This window comes from Pelophylax lessonae, assembly GCF_965119305.1.
Source record: "Pelophylax lessonae genome assembly, chromosome: 4".
Taxonomy (NCBI): domain Eukaryota; kingdom Metazoa; phylum Chordata; class Amphibia; order Anura; family Ranidae; genus Pelophylax; species Pelophylax lessonae.
This window is the reverse complement of record NC_138771.1, coordinates 27,502,116-27,526,845: the sequence shown is the minus strand read 5'-3', so window position 1 is coordinate 27,526,845 and position 24,730 is coordinate 27,502,116. Positions and strand designations below refer to the sequence as shown.

The 24,730-nt window shown below is 44.0% G+C and overlaps 1 protein-coding gene across 1 annotated transcript in view; it reads right to left on the bottom strand.

The window, feature by feature from the left end:
* The window catches only part of ADAMTS17 (ADAM metallopeptidase with thrombospondin type 1 motif 17), a 540,263-nt gene that overhangs the window by 72,416 nt on the left and 443,117 nt on the right, over positions 1-24,730 (bottom strand). Inside the window, exons 18-19 of the mRNA XM_082253049.1 lie at positions 7,932-8,091; positions 2,142-2,277 (exon numbers count right to left, since the gene is read on the bottom strand). Of these exons, the coding sequence (XP_082109175.1) occupies positions 2,142-2,277; positions 7,932-8,091 (296 nt within the window). The remainder of the gene's footprint in view (positions 1-2,141; positions 2,278-7,931; positions 8,092-24,730) is intronic.

Sequence of the window (24,730 nt, the reverse complement as noted above, 5' to 3'; positions counted from 1 at the left end):
ACAAAGCAATCCAACACATGACATCACTTCTGAAGTAGAATTCTGTCGTACGGGAAAATTCATATGAAAATAACCTCTTCACTTTCCACATCAGACTAGCATGCCACAAAAGACAGACGACAGATCGTTCCATAATCTGATCGTGTATGGGGCTTAACCACTTAAGCCCCGGAAGATTTTACCCCGTTCCTGACCAGGGCTTATTTTGCGATTTCGGCACTGCGTGACTTTAACGGACAATTGCGCGGTCGTGTGACGCTGTACCCAAACGAATTTGACGTCCTTTTTTTTCCACAAACAGAGCTTTCTTTTGGTGGTATTTGATCACCTGTGCGACTTTTTGATCATGCACTATAAACTATTTTGCAAAAATAACAATATTTTTCACATTTTTTTTATATGAAATTCCCCCCCAAAAAAATTTGAAAATCAAAAATTTTTAACATTTTAGGCCAATTTGTTTTATGCTACATATGATTGGTAAAAAAAAAAAAAAAAAAGCGTATTTTGATTGGTTTGCGCAAAAGTAAGGGAAACTTAGGGAAAGATTTTTGTCATTTTTGTTTTTTTTTTTTTTTTTTTTTAACGAGTAATGGCGGCGATCTGCGATTTTTTTTTTTTGCGGGACTGTGACATTGCGGCGGACAGATCGGACCCTTGACTGACATTTTTGACACTTTTGGGGTTACCAGTGATATTACTACAGTAATCAGTGCTATACATATGCACTGTTACTGTAAAAATGACACTGGCAGTGAAGGGGTTAACTTTTTTTTTTGAGAGGGAGGGGTTAAGTGTGTCCCTAGGGGCGTGATTCTAACTGTGATTGGCTGTGGCTTGATGTGTAAGAACAGTGATCAACGGTCCTACATAGTAGAACCGTATGATCTCCATTCTTACACAGGGAAGAATGACAGGCGGCTTTGTTTACATTAGCCGCCTGCCTTTCTCCCGGTGTAACGGACGATCGCTGGTGCCCGGCGGACATCGGGTCCGCCAGGCACACGCGCGGGGGGGGGGGTCCCTAGGGGGGTGATTCTAACTGTGATTGGCTGTGGCTTGATGTGTAAGAACAGTGATCAACGGTCCTACATAGTAGAACCGTATGATCACTATTCTTACACAGGGGAGAATGACAGGCGGCTTTGTTTACATTAGCCGCCTGCCTTTCTCCCGGTGTAACGGACGATCGCGGGTGCCCGGCGGACATCGGGTCCGCCAGGCACACGCGCGGGGGGGGGGGTCCCTAGGGGGGTGATTCTAACTGTGATTGGCTGTGGCTTGATGTGTAAGAACAGTGATCAACGGTCCTACATAGTAGAACCGTATGATCACTATTCTTACACAGGGGAGAATGACAGGCGGCTTTGTTTACATTAGCCGCCTGCCTTTCTCCCGGTGTAACGGACGATCGAGGGTGCACACGTGGGGGAGGGGGGAGGTCCATGACCGCGCGGTGAGTGCGCCTCCGGGGGCGCGCGCTCGCTCCTTAGACCCTCACAGGCTAGCGACATAGCCCTACTTCGCTTTGCCTGTGAGGGGCTGACCGCTGCAGTAAATAGTCGTGCGGAGGTCGGCAAGCAGTTAAGTCAGTGCAGCAAGAGCAGAGCACAGGCTTGTGGAACCACAGGTGCCAGCAGACCTACAGCAGCAAAAGGTAAAAAACGTATGCAAACAGAAAGACACAGATCAGCTCCGCAGCTGATCTGTGATATTATGGGGTATTGTTTGTAGAATTTTCAGAAAAATAATGAATTTAATCCATTTTGGAATAAGGATGTAACGTAACAAAATGTGAAAAAAGCGAAGCGCTGTGAGAACTTTCCGGATGCACTGTATATCTGCTATGGGGCGGTCCAGAAGTGGTTAATAAAAAAAGAAGATATGCCCACCTTTCCATTAATTTCAGTACAGCCGTTGTACAATGCCGATCGATGTATGTTCAGCTGATCCAGACATACATGTTTCTAGAAAGAATTGTCTTTAGGAAAAGCCTGACCACCATATAGATGGTGACTATCCCTTCCTCAATATGAACATGCTGACAAGCCGGCACCCAGTTTCAGAACCGCAGTCACTTTAGGGGTTGCAGAACAGAAGAACATAGTAAACAGGCTGTAGTTGTCAAAGCCATGACCCACCTGGACTGGCACAGATGTGTGTTGCAGTTCCGCACCTGTGGGGCAGGCCGCGGCACATGAAGGCACAAGCTCTCATTCACAATTAGCATAGTCTTGTTTACCAGCTTTGTACAGGACACAATAGTCTTCCGTTCACCTGATAAAAAAAAAAAAAAGCCAAAGTGAGTTAATCCACAAACATTTCCAAAAAATAAAAAAAATAAAAAATTGGCTGATACCAGCCAACCAGGTTTAAAGTAGAACAAGGCACACTTTTTTGATTTTGAATAGAGTAAGAGAGAATTATAACGTTTTTTTTATTTTTGCCCTCTGGAAATCCCGGTTTCTCACCATTAGAAGATTTCCCCTCTATTCCTGTTCTGGTGACAACTAAAAATTCTGTATTTTCTTTTACTATCAGCTAGAACAGCCACCAGGACAAAAAGAGGATGAATCTCCCTATTGGGGGAGACAGACAGCAATAAAAACTGACAGGGGCTCTAATCATTTTCTACTCTATTCGAAACTAAAGAAAAAAAAAAAAAAGATAATTTGTCTTTAGTTATTCTTTAACTGGTTGCCGACCGCCCGCCGCAGTTATACGGCGGCAGGCAGCCGCTCCCAGGCAAATCGCCGTAGCTGTACGTCACTGTCGTACACGTGTCTAGGGGGCAAGCGCGCGCCGCCGCGCTCCCGCCCCCCACTCGTCAGCGGGGGAAGCTGATGCATGGGGCAGGTGGCTCCGATTGCCGCCTGACACCCGCGATCGTTCCCCGCTGAGAGAGAAGAACGGTCAGCTGTTGTCCGTGGAATGGTCATAGAGCCCATGTGATCCTTCTATACAGGGACGTCTTTAACCACTTAAGCCCCGGAAGATTTTACCCCCATTCCGACCAGGGGGTATTTTGCGATTCGGCACTGCGTGACTTTAACGGACAATTGCGCGGTCGTGCGACGCTGTACCTAAACAAATTTGGCGTCCTTTTTTTCCCACAAACAGAGCTTTCTTTTGGTGGTATTTGATCACCCGTGCGATTTTTTGATCACGTGCTATAAACAAAAAAAGAGCGTAGCAATATTTTTCACATTTTTTTATATGAAATTTCCCCCAAAAAAATGTAAAAATCAAAATTTTTTAACATTTTCGGCCAATTTGTTTTATGCTACCTATGTTTGGTAAAAAAAAAATCGCAAAAGGCGTATTTTGATTGGTTTGCGCAAAAGTTATCGCGTTTACTAACAAAGGGAAAGATTTTTGTCATTTTTGTTGTTTTTTTTTTAACGCGTAATGGCGGCGATCTGCGATTTTTTTGCGGTACTGCGACATTGGGGCGGACAGATCGGACCCTTGACTGACATTTGTGACACTTTTGGGGTTACCAGTGACATTACTACAGTAATCAGTGCTATATATATATGCACTGTTACTGTAAAAATACACTGGTAGTGAAGGGGTTAACTTTATTTGGGAGGGAGGGGCTGTGTGTATCCCTAGGGGCGTGCTTTCTACTGTGATTGGCTGTGGCTTGAGCTGTAAGGACACTGATCAACGGATCTACATACTAGATCCGTGTGATCAGTGTCTTTACAGCGAGGAGAATGACAGGTGGCTTGTTTACACAAGCTGCCTGACATTCTCCCTCTCCCCCGCTGATCGCCGAGTGACCGGCGGACATCGGGTCCACTGGTCACACACGCGGGGGGGTCCGTGACCACGCGGGAGCAGGAGCGCGCCTCCGGCGGCGCGCGCTCGCTCCCTAGACCCTCACAAGCTAGTGACGTATCCCTACGTCACTTTGCCTGTGAGGGGCTGACTGCCGACGTAGATCGGCGTTAGGCAGTCGGCAAGTGGTTAATATTGATTGGACCCTGGGCAAAAAAATTTTTGGGCCTTCCGAAATCCACTAATCAACTATTTGTGGCCAGTGTGGGCTCAAGGGGGAGCTGCTTTGGGCCCTAAAACAATGACTGGGCCCGGGGCAGCTGCCCCTTTTGCCCTATGTTAAAGACAGCGCTGCTTCTATATAGGATCACATGTCTCTATGGTCATTTCAGAAGCCACGTCCCCCCACAGTTAGAATCACTCCCCTAGGCTCACATTTAACCCCTTGATCACCCATAATGTTAACCCCTTCCCTGCCAGAGTCATCATTACAGTAACAGTGCATATTTTTAGCACTGATTACTGTAGTAATGTCACTGGTCCCCCCAAAAGTGTCAAAAATGTCAGTTTGGGGTCCGATTCTGCCAGAATGTCGCTGTCCCGCAAAAAAATCGCAGATCGCCGCCATTACTAGTAATAAAAATAAAAAATAAAAAAATAAAAATGACATAAATCTTTCCCGTATTTAGTAGACGCGATAACTTTTGCGCAAACCAATCGAAATACGCTTATTGCGATTTTTTTTAACAAAAATATGTAGCAGAAAACAAATGGGACTAAAGTGTTAAAAAATTTAGATTTTTCCATTTTTTTTTTTTGGAGAATGTCATATAGCAGAGTGTGAAAAATATTTTTTTTTCAAAATTGTTGCTCTTTTTTTGTTTATAGCGCAAAAAATAAAAATCGCAGAGGTGATCAAATACCACCAAAAGAAAGCTCTATTTGTGGGAAAAAAAGGACATCAATTTTATTTGGGTACAGCGTCGCACGACCGCGCAATTGTCCGTTAAAATAACCCAGTGCCGAATCGCAAAATAGGGCCTGGTCAGGGGGTTACGGGGCTGAAGTGGTTAAACCGGCACTGTAAAAAAATCAGTTTATAAACAGTTCAAAAATTGAATTTGCGTACAATTAAACAGAACTCAGTGTATTTTCCTCCACTTTTATAGCATACCCCCTACAAGCCGAACGCAACAAAGAGAACCAAAGAACATGACATTTCATGCAATGTGCTTGGCTTCGCCCGTAATTTCTTCAGAAATAAGTCACCAGGGGATTTTATGGCCGATCGTAAAATCTGTATGAATGCGTTTATGAAGAACTTTCCCAGATAATTCGGATTTCATAGGAAGTGTTCTAATGAGCACACTGTACTGGGATTGTGAAAGCACTGTGTCTTCTTGTATCGATTGCACTTTGCATCTGTTACATTGTAAGCACTTTTATTCTGGAACACATGAGACAAGCATCTGGTGCACAGAGCAAGACGGTCCTCATTACCCACACGTGTCTTGGAGGCTACCAAACTCATCCACATATTGCATGACTTCAGCACTGTATCTCATTTGGCAGAGAAGCATTGACAGCAATGCTCTTGTTGTAGGGTGGCAAAGGACAAAGTCTATTCTCTTTTATTTTCTGGGTTGCAAAGGGTGAGGGGAGTTTAAAATGTGCATGAATAAATGTTTTATTTTTTATTTTGCAATGGCATGGTTGTCAGATTGGTACCAGTGGCTCTGTCCATGCAGCAGCTGCATCCAAATAGACATGAATAGGATTGCCTGCCTGCGGATGCACGGAACCTGTACATTCCATACAAGCATAAACAGCTTTTCACATTGGTGTGGGCATACATACGTCTGTATGGATGAGGCATAACTATGTAACATGGACCTGATTGGTTTGTGGAGCTAGACCAATCAGAGGAAAAATAGATGATGCTAGACCAATCAAAGGAACGTTGGATGGTGCTGGTCCAAACAAAGGAACACTGCATGTGCTAGACCAAACAAAGGAACACTGCATGTGGTAGACCAATCAAGGGAACAATGGATGGTGCTAGACCAATCAAGGGAACACTGGATGGTGCTAGACCAATCAAGGGAACACTGGATGGTGCTAGACCAATCAAGGGAACACTGGATGGTGCTAGACCAATCAAGGGAACACTGGATGGTGCTAGACCAATCAAGGGAACACTGGATGGTGCTAGACCAATTAAGGGAACACTTGATGGTGCTGGATCAATCAAGGGAACACTGGATGGTGCTAGACCAATCAAGGAAACACTTGATGGTGCTAGATCAATCAAGGGAACACTGGATGGTGCTGGACCAATCAAGGGAACACTGGATGGTTCTGGATCAATCAAGGGAACACTGGATGGTGCTAGACCTATCAAAGTTACACTGGATGGTGCTAGACCTATCAAAGTTACACTGGATGGTGCTAGACCATTTACGGTTTCACTGGATGGTGCTAGACCATTCAAGGAAACACTGGATGGTGCTAGACCAATCAAGGAAACACTGGGTGATGCTAGACCAATCAAGGAAACACCGGAGGGTGCTAGACCAATCAAGGAAACACTGGATGGTGCTAGACCAATCAAGGAAACACTGGAGGGTGCTAGACCAATCAAAGAAACACTGGAGGGTGCTAGATCAATCAAGGGAACACTTGAAGGTGCTAGACCAATTAAGGGAACACTTGATGGTGCTGGACCAATTAAGGGAACACTGGATGGTGCTGGACCAATTAAGGGAACACTGGATGGTGCTGGACCAATTAGGGGAACACTGGATGGTGCTGGACCAATTAGGGGAACACTGGATGGTGCTGGACCAATCAAGGGAACACTGGATAGTGCTAGACCAATCAAGGGAACACTGAATGACCAACAAAGAAAATTGAGCCGAGACTGCGTGCACATAATCACGTAGATCTAATCTACATGATTATGCGCAGCCGAGCCACTCTGCCGCAGTATATCTGCGTGGGGCGGTCTGCAAGCAGTTAATTAGGATTTTGTTGTCTAAAATTTAGCTTTGCTCCTAAGGTCCCTTTCACACTGGCTTTCCGATCCGATCCCTGTCAGTTTTTCAGGCGGACCTGATCGGACCCTCCATGCACCTCTATAGAGCAGCGGAAGTCAGTGGTCTGATCCGATCCTGTCCGTGAAATCCAGACAGGTGGTAACCCTATTTTCCATCCGTCTGGAGGATTGGTTTGGATGAAAACAGACAGGCGGTCCGTTTTCATCCAATCTCCCATAGAAGAGAGTGGGGGGCTCTAACAGGTTCGTCTCAGCACAGTGAGCGGAGACGGACCTGTCATCCGCCTGTTCAGTGGGGATCGGCGGACTGTTCCCCACTGAGCAAAATAGAGTCCGCTGGGCGGAAAGCCTGTGTGAAAGGACCCTAAGAATTTTATTGGGGTGTATTCATTTTTGCAACATGGTCTTGAATTCATTTGTTCAGAAAAATACTTTTTTGTGTGTCCAAATTAACAAATCTTGGTTGCAATCAATGGCCCACATTTGTAGAAGCATTTTGTAGCATAGTCTCCCATAAAAAATGTTGATTCTGAAAGGAAAGTAAAGGTTTTCTGACAAATCTGTTGGGGTGAACTAATTTATGTTGAGCACTGTATATAACATATATATATATATATATATATATATATATATATATATATATATATATATATATAGTTTGCGCAGCACTCTACAACATGAGGGTAGACAGTACAGTTACAGAACAGTTTAATACAGGAGGAATCAGAGGGTCCTGCTCATTCGAGTTTACAATCTAAGAGGGAGGGTCAAGAAATACAAAAGGTAATAATTATGGGAGATACGTTGATGGAGAAAATAAATGTGCAATAATATAAATATTTTAATAAATAATAGAAAAGGACTAAAAATGATGCTTCCAAGCTATTTCAGTTGGGCTCTGTTCAGGAAATCGCCATGTACATATCTGATTAACACTTGCATGTCCATCCCAGCATAAAGTGCCAGATACAGTCATGCAGTGATCAGAATTAAGCTAATTTGAGGCTTCGCCCAATACAAGAACCTGTTCAGTTTTGAATTTGTTGGGCTAAAATCTAAAAAATAAAATGAATTGCATCCAGAATGACCTTACCTCCTCCGCACTGTACGCTGCAGCCCTCCCAGCTGCTGTGTGTCCACATGTAGATCGGTTCTGGCTGCTTCTCCACCTCCAGCCTCTGCTCTCCAGTCTGGTTCACTGGAATGGTATATTCATAATGAATTCCATAATTCTGGTCATGGAACAGGAGAACCTAAACAGAAGGGGAAAATAAGTAACGAAGCATCTGCTAGCTGGCACAGTATAACTGCTTAAAGTGGTTTTAAACCAAAAAAAACAAAAATTTATTATATTGAAGCTTATCAATCTTTAGTTGTGATGGTTGCATTTGGTTTTTTTTTTTCCCCTTTGATTTTCACCTGGTAATTCTGCCAGTAAGTCTGTTATTTTGTTCTAATTCCTTCACCAGATCAAGCTGTCCAGCAAAAGTGGCAGTTAGAGCAGGGGGTCTCCAAACCTTTTAACCACTTGCCGACCACCGCCCGACTATATACAGCGGCAGTCAGCCCCTCCCAGGCAAAGTGACGTACCAGTACGTCACTAGCCTGGGAGCCAATAGGGGGCGAGCGCGCGCCGCCAGAGGCGCGCTCCTGCCCCGATGTCCGCCGGTCACTCGCGATAGTCGGGTGGAGAGGGAGAAAGGCAGGCGGCTAATGTGAACAAGCCGCCTGTCATTCTTCCCTGTGTAAAAGCACTGATCTAACGGTCCTGCTATGTAGGACTGTTGATCTCTGCTGTTACACACACAGCCACATCCAATCACAGTTAGAAACACGCCCCTAGGGACACACTTAACCCCTCCCTCTCCAATAAAGTTAACCCCTTCCCTGCCAGTGTAATTTTTACAGTAACAGTGCATATGTATAGCACTGATTACTGTAGTAATGTCACTGGTACCCCCAAAAGTGTCAAAAATGTCAGTCAAGGGTCCGATCTGTCTGCCGCAATGTCGCAGTCCCGCAAAAAAAAAAAAAAAAAAAAATCGCAGATCTCCGCCATTATTCGTTAAAAAAAAAAAAACAATAAAAATGACATAAATCTTTCCCTTAGTTAGTAAACTCAATAACTTTTGAGCAAACCAATCAAAATACGCTTTTTGTGATTTTTTTTTTTACCAAACATATGTAGCACAAAACAAATTGGCCTAAAATGTTAAAAAATTTAGATTTTTTAATTTTTTTGGGGGGTAATTTCATATATAAAAATGTGAAAAATATTGTTATTTTTGCAAAATTTTCACTCTTTTTTTTGTTTATAGCGCATGATCAAAAAATCGCACAGGCGATCAAATACCAGCAAAAGAAAGCTCTGTTTGTTGGAAAAAAAGGGACGTCAATTTCATTTGGGTACAGCATCGCAATTGTCCGTTAAAGTCACGCAGTGCCGAATCGCAAAATAGGCCCTGGTCAGGAAGGGGGTAAAATCTTCCGGGGCTTAAGTGGTTAAACCCGGGCCAGTTTACGGTCATTAAGGCTTTCGGAGGGCCAGTGGCCCACTATGACCACTGGGAGTAGAAAATACCTTGGACTTGGTGGCCAGAATAAAAAAAAAATTATATAACAATTTTGGTAAGTAGGAGGAGGAATAGTGCCTCATCATTGGTATTAGTGGGAGTAATATTCTCACATTGTCGGTGTCAGTGGAAGAAATACTGCTCTATCGTTGGGGTTAGTGGAAGGAATAGAGCCCCATTGGTGGTGTTTGGGGGAGAAATAGTGCTCCATCTTTGATGTCAGTGTGAGGAATAGGGTTCCAACATTTATTTCAGTGGAAGGAAGCATTGCCTATCGTTGGTGTCAGTGAAAGAAATGGGGCCCTACTATTGTCAGTGAGAGCAATTATGCAACACTGTTGGTGGTGGTGGAAAGAATGGTGCTTCATCATTAGTGCCAGTAGAAAAGAATAATGCCTTGTAACAATGAAAAGAATCAAGCCGGATATAGGCAAGCAACGGGCCCCATCTGGCCCCCAGGCCACAGTTTGGAGACCACGGAATTAGCGGATTGAGACAAACCTTTCACCATTGACAGCGGTGCTCACAATGATCAGATTTTTTTTTTTCATTTATGTAAAACCTTTTGATGCTTTAACAGCTTAAAAATAGGATTTTGGTTTACCGTAAAATCCATTTCTCTGATGTTCATTGACGGTCACAGCTCCTGATCTTCTTAACCATTGGGTTATATTGCCCCCTACAGGAGTAGGACACTAGACAGAAAAAAAGTCTGGCTACGCCTATGGGCAGTCCCAGGGGATATACTCCCTCTCTCTGCTATAGGCACTCAGGTTTGTTACATGCAGTTTCAGAAGAATTACAACTCCACAGAGAGGTGGGTGCTGTGTCCATCAATGAACATCAGAGAAATGAATTTTACGCTACGTCAAAAATCCCATTTTCTCTTTCATTCATTGGTGGACACAGCTCCTGATCTTCCATAACCAATGGGACGTCCCAAAGCATTGTTAAACATTAGGGGTGGGAACAGCGAAAATAAAATCCAAAGGCTAACTATAGCTAACCAGGTAAACAGGAGCTCAACCAAAACAACTGGAGCTCATCTGAAAAAACAATACACCCTCAAAGAGGTCCAGGTCCGCGGCGGCAAAATCAGATTCAGGATCTGATGAAATAGATGAGGCAGGGGAAGGCGGGGGGCGCTTTTTGCCAGGCCGTCGTCCAAAAGCCACCTCCACCTGGGACACAAAGGACTCCAGGACCGCCATCAGTGCATTGATGGATGGGACCCGGAGCGCCCTGCAGCCTCAGAGAGGGGATCAGGTGGGGAGATCCAAAGACTCCATGAGTCACCAGGGGTACCCCACAAAAAGTGTAAAACACTGCTAAGGGACAACCCCCACCGCTCTGGCAGCCCACCCAGTTGCCGGTCACAAAGCACCAATTGATCCTCAGCAGAGAGGGAGAGGACCCCACCAGACTCACCACCCCACAGAAACCAGGCATCGTAGCCACCAGGAGAATCTGCACTGCACGAGCGGCAATCAGGAAATGAAAGGATCCTGGAGTCAGCACCAGGGGATGAGGAGGGGCTCCCGCCACCGAAAACGCCGCCCAGAAGGCTCCACAAACATTGCCGCTACTGTTTTCTATGGTAAACCCCCTCAAAATGGCTGCCAGACTTCACAAACATGGCAGCCGTGCATTGCAGCACAAAGCTACAAGAAAACAGCGGCCCGTGCGGCACCACAAGGCTCCCAGGAGGAATCCCTAGGCCTCAAGGACAGGAACAGGCAGGGGGCCCAGGCAGGAGCCCCCACGAGGTACAGCTCCCGCTCACAGTCGATCGTCGGCAGCGTAACCCCCCCCACCCCTATTGCCAGCATAGTGCCCTGGCCACACCCCAGGAGGTGGACCAGACCACCCACACAGTCCCAGCATAAGTGGAGGGGGTGGGGTGGATAGGATAGGGGGACAGATGAGGGGGGTGCCTGATGGGAAGGAGGGGAACCCGGGGGTCCGACCGTCCCATGGAGGGGCCCACGTCCACCCCAAAACCCACCAGGGGGAGAGGGGGGGTGGCTACTCACCATACCAGGAACCAGGAGGGCACCGCTCCAGACAGAAGCCCTAACCACCGAAATTGGGGGGGGGGGGGGACTGTCGGCCAGCAGAAATGCTGCGACTCGGCCTAAGACCATATGAGTCGTATGCTACCTCGAGGGTCGTTTGGCTCACAGGCCAGCCCCCGTCCGGTGGGGCTATGTCGAGGCTGGCCTAGCACAGAGCTGAGGTCTGTGTGTGCTCGCTGGCCAGATTAGGGTGACCACTGGATGTAGATTATCCACCCTGTTGCCCAGTCAGGCAGTTGATTGTAGATCTCACAGGAAAAAAACAGGAGACAAAATCTATCTAAAAATGAAAAAATTGCCAGGACCAGGGATTCCAGCAAGGAACTAGGTCCTTACTGCTGACTAGGCAGAAAAAAAACTGAGTACCTATAGCAGAGAGAGGGAGTATAACCCCCTGAGACTGCCCATAGGCGTAACCAGAATTTTTTATGCCTACTGTCCTACTCCTGTAGGGGGCAGTATAACCCAATGGTTAAGAAGATCAGGAGGCATCAATGAACAAAAGAGGAAAGTGTTTTCAGGAGTTCAGCTTTAATTTGTTAGTCAAGTTCATTTACCCACTTAAGCCCCGGAGGATTTGGCTGCTCAAAGACCAGGCCCTATTTTGCGATTCGGCACTGTGTGACTTTAACGGACAATTGCGCGGTAAATATAAACTGCTAAATACCTTTTCTCATCAGAAGTATATAGCAGTCTTGTGACTTCTATCAGTGTCTGGTTAAAGCTTGTAGGAGGAGTTTTCATTCTCCTTTGACTGTCCTATGGGGCTGCAGGACCCCTTCCCCTCTGTCTGCACAGTGCTGATTGGCCCTGTGCTGATCACATGCACTCTCCCAAGAAAAAAAAAAAAATCTCTAGCAATACACACTAAACTGAGCATATGCAGAGCACCACCAAGGTGCTGTTCTATCAGGAGATGGATTGGGGGCTGTGGAAGAAGGGGAGGATCAGAGAAGACAAACGGCCTTTTTACACAATGCGAAGGGTTAACCTCTTAGGTTCCACAGTGAGTATAACAAGCATGCTTTACTGCATATACAGACTGATTTTACTGTTGTGGGTTAAGTAATACTTTAAGGCTAATAAGATCCTATTAACCACTTAACGACCGCCCGCGGCAGTTATACTGCGGCAGGCAGCCACTCCTGCGCGAACCGCCGTAGGTATACGTCGGTCACGCGCCTGCACCTAGGGGGCGAGCATGCACCGCCGCCAGCACACTCCCACCCCGATGCACGGGTCAGGCGGCTCCGATTGCCACCTGATGACCGTGATCGCTCCCCACTGAGAGAAGAACACAGCTGACTGTTCTTCTCCCTGGAATGATCACAGAGCTCCTGTGATCCTTCTATATAGGATCACATGTCTCTGTGATCATTTCACAAGCCACGCCCCCCCCCACAGTTAGAAACACGCCCCCTAGGTACACATTTAACCCCTTAATCACCCACAGTGTTAATAACCCCTTCCCTGCCAGTGTCATTAGTACAGTAACAGTGCATATTTTTAGCACTGATTACTGTAGTAATGTCACTGGTACCCCCAAAAGTGTCAAAAATGTCAGTTAGGGGTTCAAACCGTCTGCCACAATGTCGCAGTCCTGCAAAAAAAAAAAAATCGCAGATTGCCGCCATTACTAGTAAAAAAAAAAAAAACAATAAAAATGACAAATATTTCCCGTAGTTAGTAGACACGATAACTTTTGCGCAAACCAATCAAAATACGCTTTTTGCGATTTTTTTAACAAAAATATGTAGCAGAAAACAAATTGGCCTAAAATGTTAAAAAAATTTGATTTTTTTTTTTTTATTTGAGAATGTTAAATATATATATATATTTTTTTTTTCTAGAATTGTCGCTTTTTTATTGTTTATAGCGCAAAAAATAAAAATCGCACAGGTGATCAAATACCACCAAAAGGAAGCTCTGTTTGTGGGGAAAAAAAGACATCAATTTTATTTGGGTACAGCGTCGCATGACCGCGCAATTGTCCGTTAAAGTAACGCAGTGACGAATCTCAAAATATGGCCTGGTCATTAAGGGGGCAAATCCTTCCGGTCCAGAACTGGTTAATTTCTTTTTAATTTCAGGTACTTTCATAGCGCTGTCAATTTACGCAGCGCTTTACATATACATTGTACATTCACATCAGTCCCTGCCCTCAAGGAGCTTACAATCTAAGGTCCCTAACTCACATTCATACATAGTAGGGCCAGTTTTTTAATGTGGGCCCGGATTCTTCTTGTACCAACTTGTATTGTAACTGTAATGTCTGCCTTGATTTTGTAAAGCGCCGAGCAAACTGTTAAATAAACGGTTATATAAATCCAGTATAATAATATTCTCAACTTCTAATTCAAGGCCGTTTGAAACAATTCTTACATGGGCATATTTTAGTCTTTCATTAGACAAATGTACTAAATTTAGATCACAGCACGCTGCCTTCAAAGAACCTGACCGCACCATAAACACATCTACTGGCAGATGTGGGCATAATGCCACGTCCCCCTTGTATTTTATTTTTATCAGATTGCCACATATTACAATAAAGAGAAAGCGGATGATGAAAATAGAATTTACCGACAAGTCTGATCTCTCATATAACAATCAATATAAAAGCAGACAAGTCCAACCTCTGAGTTCAAAATCAATCACCTGGATCAGGGATCTCCATACTTTCTAAACCAAGGGCCAGTTTATTTTCCTTCAGACTTTGGGGGGGCCAGACTGTGACCAGTGGGGGGTGGAAAGTTTCCTGGCATTGGCGGGAGTAAACATTGCCACATTTGGTATAAGGAAAGGGGGGGGGGTACAGTGCCCCATCGTTGGTATTATTGGAAGGAATAGTGCCCCATTGTTGGTGTCAGTGGGAGAAATGGTGCCCCATAGTTAACCAGTTCTGGACCGGAAGGATTTGCCCCCCTAACGACCAGGCCATATATTGCGATTCGGCAATGCGTTACTTTAACGGAAAAGTGTACGATCGTGCGACGCTGAACCTAAATAAAATTGATGTCCTTTTTTTCCCACAAATAGAGATTTCTTTTGGTGGTATTTGATCACCTCTGCAATTTTTATTATTTGCGCTATAAACAAAAAAAAAAAAAAGCAACAATTCTGAAAAAATAACTATATTTTTCACTTTCTGCTATATAACACTACCAAAAATAAAAAATAAAAATATGTATCCTGCTACATATTTTTGGTAAAAAAAAAACAAAAAAACAATCGCAATAAGCCTATTTTGATTGGTTTGCGCAAAAGTTATCACATCTACAAACTACGGGAAAAATTTTTGTAATTTTTATATATTTATTTTTACTAGTAATGGCGGCGATCTGCGATTTTTAGCGGTACTGCGACATTGCAACGGACAGATCAGACCCCTAACTCAGTGGTCCTCAACCCTGGTCCTCGGGGGCCCACTAACAGGCCAGATTTTAAGTATTATCTTTGGGAGATGCAGACTAGAATACTGCAATCACTGAGCAGCAAATGAGATCACCTGTGATGTAATTTAGTTACGACATTTTTTTTTTTTTATATCGGCGTACAGGGAGTGCAGAATTATTAGGCAAATGAGTATTTTAACCACATCATCCTCTTTATGCATGTTGTCTTACTCCAAGCTGTATAGGCTCGAAAGCCTACTACCAATTAAGCATATTAGGTGATGTGCATCTCTGTAATGAGAAGGGGTGTGGTCTAATGACATCAACACCCTTTATCAGGTGTGCATAATTATTAGGCAACTTCCTTTCCTTGGGCAAAATGGGTCAAAAGAAGGACTTGACAGGCTCAGAAAAGTCAAAAATAGTGAGATATCTTGCAGAGGGATGCAGCACTCTTAAAATTGCAAAGCTTCTGAAGCGTGATCATCGAACAATCAAGCATTTAATTCAAAATAGTCAACAGGGTCGCAAGAAGCGTGTGGAAAAACCAAGGCGCAAAATAACAGCCCATGAACTGAGAAAAGTCAAGCGTGCAGCTGCCAAGATGCCACTTGCCACCAGTTTGGCCATATTTCAGAGCTGCAACATCACTGGAGTGCCCAAAAGCACAAGGTGTGCAATACTCAGAGACATGGCCAAGGTAAGAAAGGCTGAAAGACGACCACCACTGAACAAGACACACAAGCTGAAACGTCAAGACTGGGCCAAGAAATATCTCAAGACTGATTTTTCAAAGGTTTTATGGACTGATGAAATGAGAGTGAGTCTTGATGGGCCAGATGGATGGGCCCGTGGCTGGATTGGTAAAGGGCAGAGAGCTCCAGTCCGACTCAGACGCCAGCAAGGTGGAGGTGGAGTACTGGTTTGGGCTGGTATCATCAAAGATGAGCTTGTGGGGCCTTTTCGGGTTGAGGATGGAGTCAAGCTCAACTCCCAGTCCTACTGCCAGTTTCTGGAAGACACCTTCTTCAAGCAGTGGTACAGGAAGAAGTCTGCATCCTTCAAGAAAAACATGATTTTCATGCAGGACAATGCTCCATCACACGCGTCCAAGTACTCCACAGCGTGGCTGGCAAGAAAGGGTATAAAAGCAGAAAAGCTAATGACATGGCCTCCTTGTTCACCTGATCTGAACCCCATTGAGAACCTGTGGTCCATCATCAAATGTGAGATTTACAAGGAGGGAAAACAGTACACCTCTCTGAACAGTGTCTGGGAGGCTGTGGTTGCTGCTGCACGCAATGTTGATGGTGAACAGATCAAAACACTGACAGAATCCATGGATGGCAGGCTTTTGAGTGTCCTTGCAAAGAAAGGTGGCTATATTGGTCACTGATTTGTTTTTCTTTTGTTTTTGAATGTCAGAAATGTATATTTGTGGATGTTGAGATGTTATATTGGTTTCACTGGTAAAAATAAATAATTGAAATGGGTATACTGTATCTTTGATTTTTGTTAAGTTGCCTAATAATTATGCACAGTAATAGTCACCTGCACACACAGATATCCCCCTAAAATAGCTAAAACTAAAAACAAACTAAAAACTACTTCCAAAAATAGTCAGCTTTGATATTAATGAGTTTTTTGGGTTCATTGAGAACATGGTTGTTGTTCAATAATAAAATGAATCCTCAAAAATACTCATTTGCCTAATAATTCTGCACTCCCTGTATAACACACACAGCTACTTTTTCCTCCATTTTTAGGAGGAAAAAGTGCGTGTTATACGCCGATAAATATGGTATCTTGCAAACCTGGCCTGTTAGTGGGCCCCGAGGACCGGAGTTGAGGATCACTGCCCTAACTGACATTTTTGACACTTTTGGGGGGGGGACCAGTGACATTACTACAGTAATCAGTGCTAAAAATATGCAATGTTACTGTAATAATGACACTGGCAGAGAAGGGGTTAACCTAGGGGTGACCAAAGGGTTAAGTGTGAGCCTAGGGGGAGTGATTACTAACTGTGGGCGGGGGGGGCGTGGCTTGTGAAATGACCACAGCGACTTGTGTTCCTATATAGAAGGATCACAGGGGCCCTGTGATCATTTCAGAGAGAAGAGCGGTCAGCAGACATGGGAGTAATGCCCCGTACACACGTGCAGATTATCTGCAGACTTTTGTCTGCAGACTTACCTTTTCTATGTAGTGCAAGGGCCTGCCGGATTGCATACAAATTGAAAGTGTTTAGGTTTGACCTCATATTATATGGTTTTGGTAAGTCTGCAGATAATCTGCACGTGTGTATGGGGCATAAGTCACACATGTGCAAGTCACAAGCAAGTCTCAAGTCTTAACCTTCAAGTCTCAAGCAAGTCCCAAGTTACTGTGCTGAAAAGCAAGCAAGTCAAGTCGAGTCCCTGCTAGAAGTCAAGCAAGTCAAGTCGTTTATTTTAGTCAAGTCACAAATCAAGACAAAATACTGATCTACCCCAATTTTCACCTTTAAATCAGTTAAAAGTCAGTGGTCAGGAAAGGTTTTTGTTTTATTTGCACAAAACTGCTTAGTGCTTTTTTCTTGGCATATTAAAGAAACACTTTGAATGCCCAAACAGCTCAAAATCCTTCATCCGGTCATCAACACCACAGTCACTAAAAACATGTTAAAGCGGAGTTCCGGCCTCCAAAAATTTTTTTAAGATAAAAATACCCCCGGGACAGTCAGGGCTAGTGCATTTCAGCAATGATAGCCTCTGATCTGTCCCCGGGTTCACTTAGCTTTTAGAAGAAATACTTACCTTGAAAATGTCTTGTCCAGCGCTGCCATCTCAGGTGTGGGCAGCTGAAGCCAAAAGTCGGTGTCCTCTTCTGTGACGTCAGAGTCCCAGAATGCCCTGCACCGGCCCTCCTCGTCATCCCTGCACAGCTTCTGGGCATGCCCAGATGTTGTTTTGCAGGGAATGACGCGCCTGCACCGGAAGTGATGAGTGGGGCCAGTGCAGGCGCATTGACTCCTGGGAGCGATGACGTTCATCTCACAGGAGTCAATGCAACCAGGAAGTGACGGCGCGGGCTGCGGCCGCAGAGGGAGGAAGTGGAAGAAAGGTAAGTATATTTTCTTCAAGAACAAGGTAAGTAAAGCAAAAATCCAGCGATTATCCATTTCTTTTTCAGGTTACTTAGAGCAAACGGATGTCAAATTTTCGTTTGAGGCTGGAACTCCACTTTAAGTATTTCCATTGTTAAACAGCCAGTGTCCTAAAAATCAGAACACACTGAGGTGTTTTAAGTGACTGTGGTGTCAGAAACATAACAGGCACATTCATTTTTCTTTAACACATCTTGAGAAAATGCAAATATTTAATAACTTAAAAAAGTAAAGTCATTTCAAGTCATATGTCTCAAGTCAAAGTCAAGTCTCAAGTCATGAATACCAAGTCAAAGTCAAGTCGAGTCTTTTATTCATTTTAGTCAAGCAAGTCTCAAGTCCTCAAACTGGTGACTTAAGTCTGACTTAAGTCAAGTCATGTGACTCAAGTCCCCATCCTCTGGCGGTCAGCTGTGTTTACAACAGCAGACCATCCTTCTCTCTCAGAGGGGAGCGATCGCGGGTGCCCTGAAGCAATTGCAGCCGCCGGTCCTGTGGATCGGAGTCCCCGCTCGCCCCCAGCACCACTCTCGCGATATGTCCATTCGTGCAGCCGAGCCAGCCTACCGCAGTATATATGCAGTGGGTGTTTTCTAACTGTATGGGGGAGGGGCTTGTGAAATGACCACAGAGACCTGTGTTCCTATATGGAGGGATCACAGGCGCTCTGTGATCATTTCAGAGAGGGCTATGACGTTTCGCGCAGCTGACCCAGCCTGCCGCAGTAAAACTGCGACGGCTGGTCGGCAAGTGGTTAAAGTCAGTTGGCAGAATAGTATCTCGTATCAACGGGAGGAATAGTGCTCCAAGGGTTGGATATAATCAAGCAAAGGACCACTTTTATTACTATGACTGTTTTTTCTGGTGCATTTGGCAGAACATCTCTTCTGTGTTTTCTGAAGAACACTGCAGCTAGAAGACAATGGAGAGCCGGCAAGTAGCTGAGAGACAGCCAATCAGAAAACAGTAATGAGGAAAGGAGTTTTGTCAACTGTACTGTGGACATTTTTGTAAGAAAAAAAAGAGATGGAGGACACAGCGTCCTCAATCTTTTTCCCTATTGCAGCCATAGCTGCACTCCGCAACACTGAGCAGGAAGTGCTTTGAACAGAGTTCTACCTGTTCATTCAAAAAGAAGGGATAGTAAATATGAAAGTCCATTCATGTTTACTAGCTCAGCATTGATCAATGAGCACCGGATGATCTGAAGAAATGCTTTTTTTTTTTTTTTTTTTTTAAATAAAGTTTATTGAAGTTTTTAGAAATGCTTTTTGAATTAATTGTTATAATCAGTGGCTTGTCAGATGCTGATCATAGCTATTCATTTAACCGGTTCCGGACCGTCCACGGCATATATACTACGGCAGACCGACCCTCCTGTGCGAACTGACAAAAAACTGTCGGTCGCATGCCTGCAGCTAGAGGGGGAGGGTGCGCCGCCACCGGTGCGCTCCCGCCCCCACTCGGCAGTGGGGACTCCGATGCACGGGGCCGGTGGCTCCGATTGCCACCTGACACCAGCGATCGCTCCCTGCTGAGAGAGAAGAACGGTCAGCTGTTGTAAACACAACTGACCGTTCTTCTCCCTGGGATGATCACAGAGCACCTGTGATCCTTCTATGTAGGAACACATGTCTCTGTGATCATTTCACAAGCCATGCCCCCCCCCCAGTTAGAATCACTCCCCTAGGCTCACAATTAACCCCTTGATCACTCACACCGATAACCCCTTCCCTGCCAGTGTCATTATTACAGTAATGGTGCATATTTTTAGCACTGATTACTGTAGTAATGTCACTGGTACCCCCAAAAGTGTCAAAAATGTCAGTTAGGGGTTTCGATCTGTCTGCCGCTATGTCGCAGTCCCGTTACAAATCGCAGATCGCTGCCATTACTAGTAAAAAAAAAAAAAAAACAAATAATAAAAATGACAAATCTTTCCTGTAGTTAGTAGACGCGATAACTTTTGCGCAAACCAATCAAAATACGCTTATTCCATATTTTTTTTCTCTACCAAAAATATGTAGCAGAAAACAAATTAGCCAAAAATGTAAAAAAATTTTGATTTTTAAAATATTTTTTTTTTGGGAATGTTCTATAGCAGAATGTGAAATTGTTTTTTTTTTTTTTTTTCTATAGCGCAAAAAATACAATTCGCAAATACCACCAAAAGAAAGCTCTATTTGTGGGAAAAAAGGACATCAATTTTATTTGGGTACAGCGTCGCACAACCACGCAATTGTCCGTTAAAGTAACGCAGTGCCGAATCGCAAATTAGGGCCTGGTCATTAAGGGGGCAAATCCTTCCGGTCTTAAAGTGCTTAAAGTGTATATTTTCCCCCAAAAATTGCATTTGAAAGACCACTGCACAAATACAGTGTGACATAAAGTATAAAGCAACAACCGCCATTTTATTTTCCAGGGTCTCTGGTGGATCAAAGTAATTTTCTAGCAAAAAATACTAATTTTAACTTGTAAGCAACAAGTGTCAGAAAAAGGCTTAGTCTTTAACCACTTCAATACTGGGCACTTTCACCCCCTTCCTGCCCAGGCCAATTTTCAGCTTTCAGCATTGTCATACTATGAATGATAATTGCGCGGTCATGCTACACTGTACCCCTATGACATTTTTATAATTTTTTTCAAACAAATAGAGCTTTCTTTTGGTGGTATTTAATCAGTGCTGGGTTTTTTATTTCTTACAAAAAAAAAGAAAATTTTGAAAAAAAGTAATTTTTCTCCTTCACTGGTGTGCACTGATGGGCAGGCACTTATGGGCATTTATGAGGAGGTACTAATATGCAGTACTGATGGGCACTGATAGGTTGCACTGATGGGCAGCACAGATGAGCAGGCCCTGGTGGGTGGCACTGATGGGCAGCACAGATGAGCAGGCACTGATAGGTGGCACTGATGGGCAGCACAGATGAGCAGGCACTTATGGGCACTGACTAGCAGCTCTTTGGGACACTTGAGCACTTTATAATATAAATTGGCACCTTATCTTTTGTTGTGATATACACGAAAAGAATATCTTGGTTTATATTTGCACTGAACACTTATTTGGCACACATATATTTTTGAACACAACATCACCAAAAGCACCTTAATATATATTTTAAAGATCAGTCTATTTATAATTTCATATATATTTATATATTTATCCTTATTGAATATATTGTACACCATTATATGTATTTATTTGAGCACTTTAATATTTATTGGTATATGGAATGTACTTTTTATATCTTATTTAAGAGGACACATATTATATCACATATCAATAGTTCTTTTATTTATTTTATACTTCGACACAACACATTGAATATTTATTATCTATTGCACAATTCAATTTTATTTATTTATTATCCATTGCACAATTTTTCATTAACATAATTTCCACTATTATTTATTAGATTTATCATTACTAAGCTTATTGTACATTACATAGACTTCCCTTGAAGCGCGGTACTTCCCCCCAATTTTCTGTCTTTTTAACTGTGCGGTTAACAGTAATAAGTACAAGCAGCATTAAGGGTATTCACACCTATATCTCTGGGGACAGCGCGAGATTCACACCCATACTGATGGGCACTGGTTGGGGGGACTTATGGGCAAGTTTTTTTTACTTTTCTGTAATCAGTGCCCTGATTACCTGTCCTAGGCTTCCCTTTAAGGAGGAGCCACTGATCGGCTCTCCTCGCCACACACTCTGACTGTGTGAGGCGAGGAGAGCCGATAAACGGCACTTCCTCATTTACATGCGACTGGCTGTGACTAGACACAGCCGATCACATGGGTAAAGAGTCATATCATTGGCTCTTTACCAAGATCGGGGTTGCGCCGTGTCCTAGCAAAACGGCAGGGCCACGATCGGCTCACTGCATGCCTCCGCAGACACGCGAGCGGCCGTTCTGGTGCGCCGTCATATGACAGCGTCCCAGAACGACGGCCACACCGCTCCACTCATTTGATGGTGGGAGGGCAGGAAGTAGTTAAGTGGTTAAACTGACCTAATTTACAGAACGAAGTTCATCCCTTTGATCTAAAAGAACCAAATGATACAATGTTTATAGTTATCTCTCTATGTAGTGATAAACATTTGCCAGATGCTCTTTTTTTTTTGACAGCTTTATTGGCACTTTCCACTGCAAGTACCGGCTTGGCTCTGCTTGGGCCGGTTTGCTTTTCCACTGCTGGTACCGCATGGTACGGTGTTGGAACGGTACGGTATGGTTTGCTTTTACACTAAAGTAGTACTAAAGTTAAGTGGGTGGGATAACAACGATTCTCTGACCAATCAGTGCCTAGTAGTGACTGCATGCAAAGGATTGTGGGATATGGTACCTCTCGGAACCACAATCGAGGTGGTACTGTTTAATGGCACTTTTCCACTGCAAGTACCGGCTCGGCTCTACTCGGCCCTGCTTGGCCCGGTTTGCTATTCCACTGCTGGTACCGCATGGTACGGTGTTGGAACGGTTCGGTGCGGTATGGTTTGCTTTTCCACTAAAGTAGTACTAAAGTTAAGTGGGTGGGATAACAACGGGGTGGGTGGGATTCTCTGACCAATCAGTGGCTAGTAGTGACTGCATGCAAAGGATTGTGGGATATGGTACCGGTATGGTACCTCTTGGAACCACAATCGAGGTGGTACTGTTTTTGAGAGCCGTACCGTTCAGTTCCATGTAGTGGAAAAGCGCCCCGTACAGTACCGTTCCTACACCGTACCATGCGGTACCAGCAGTGGAAAAGCACAAAAGCGAGCCGAACCGTTCGGTTCCATGCAGTGGAAAAGCGCCATTAGAGAGCCGTACCGTTCGGTTACATGCAGTGGAAAAGCGCCATTAGAGAGCCGTACCGTTCGGTTCCATGCAGTGGAAAAGCGCCGCCGTACCGTACCATACCGAACCGTTCCTATACTGTACCATGCGGTACCAGCAGTGGAAAAGCACAAAAGCGAGCCGAACCGTTCGGTTCCATGCAGTGGAAAAGCGCCATAAGCGTGCAGAGAACGGCTCTGCGCTGTATGAATCATGGAAATGCTGGATTAAGATCGTGAGGGGGGGTTGACTCGAGATAGCGAATATTTAACGATTAATCGTGCAGCTATAGCCCAAGCTGAACCAAAAAAAGTATGCAATTAAGATAAGACCTGGAGTTCAGTTTCAAGTATCTCAAGGCTTCATTTTCTTATTTTGTTTGCACCGAAATAATATTTTCTGTCATTTAACCCAAAGCAGAAACAGTCTCTGAGCCATAATTAACTTTTTTTGGCAGAAGGATTAAATATTAACGCATGATAAGTCATTTAGAATGAATGATAAACACCCAAACATTGCATGACTTGGCACCACTATCTTCTAAATATCTAGGTTCACGAGGAAATTGGATAAAATTATAGGTCAAGTGGAAGGCATCTGGTTACAAACCTAGAAAAATACAAGCCAAGCACATAGTTCACAAATGAAAAGGCAAATATTAATGCATGATAAGAAATGAAGAATGAATGATAAACACCCAAATACTTTTTGGCACCGCTGTATTTATATATCTAGGTTCAAGAGGAGATTGGAGAAATTTATAGGTCAAGTGGAAAACATCTGGCCACAAATCTGGCAAAGTACAAGCCAAGCACATAGTTAAAATAATGAAAAAGGCAAAAGTTACGGGCAGTAAAAAAACACATGCCAAAACCACTAGCAGAATCAGATACAACGGGGTAGATTTACTAAAACTGGAGAGTGCAAAATCTGGTGCAGCTGTGCATGGGAGCCAATCGGCTTCTAACTTCAGCTTGTTCATTTAACCACTTAAGCCCCGGAGGATTTGGCTGCTCAAAGACCAGGGCCTATTTTGCGATACGGCATTGCGTGACTTTAACGGACAATTGCGCGGTCGTGCGACGCTGTACCCAAACAAAATTGACTTCCTTTTTTTCCCACAAACAGAGCTTTCTTTTGGTGGTATTTGATCACCTGTGCGAATTTTATTTTTTGCGCTATAAACAAAAAAAGAGCGACAATTTTGAAAAAATAACAATAATTTTCACATTTTTTATATGAAATTCTCACAAAAAATGTAAAAATCAAAATGTTTTAACATTTTTAGGCCAATTTGTTTTCTCCTACATATTTTTGTTAAAAAAAAAAAAAATTGCAATAAGCGTATTTTGGTTGGTTTGCGCAAAAGTTATTGCGTTTACTAACTACGGGAAAGATTTGTCATTTTTATTTATTTATTTATTTATTTTTTTAACTAGTAATGGCGGCGATCTGCGATTTTTTTTTTTGCGGGACTGCAACATTGCGGCGGACAGATCGGACTCCTGACTGACATTTTTGACACTTTTGGGGGTACCAGTGACATTACTACAGTAATCAGTGCTAAAAATATGCCCTGTTGCTGTCAAAATGACACTGGCAGGGAAGGGGTTAACTTTATTGGTGATCAAGGGGTTAGGTGTGCCCCTAGGGGCGTGATTCTAACTGTCAGGGGGCGTGGCTTGTTAGATCATCACAGAGACATACGATCCTACATAGCAGGATCGCATAGCCTCTGTCATTACTTCAGGGTGTATGACAGATGGCTGTGTTTACATCAGCCGTCTGTCTTTCTCCCTCTCCTGAGGGAGATCGCGAGTGGCCGGCGGCCATCGGAGCCGCCGGTCACACGCGCGGGGATAGCAGGGAACGAGCAGGGGC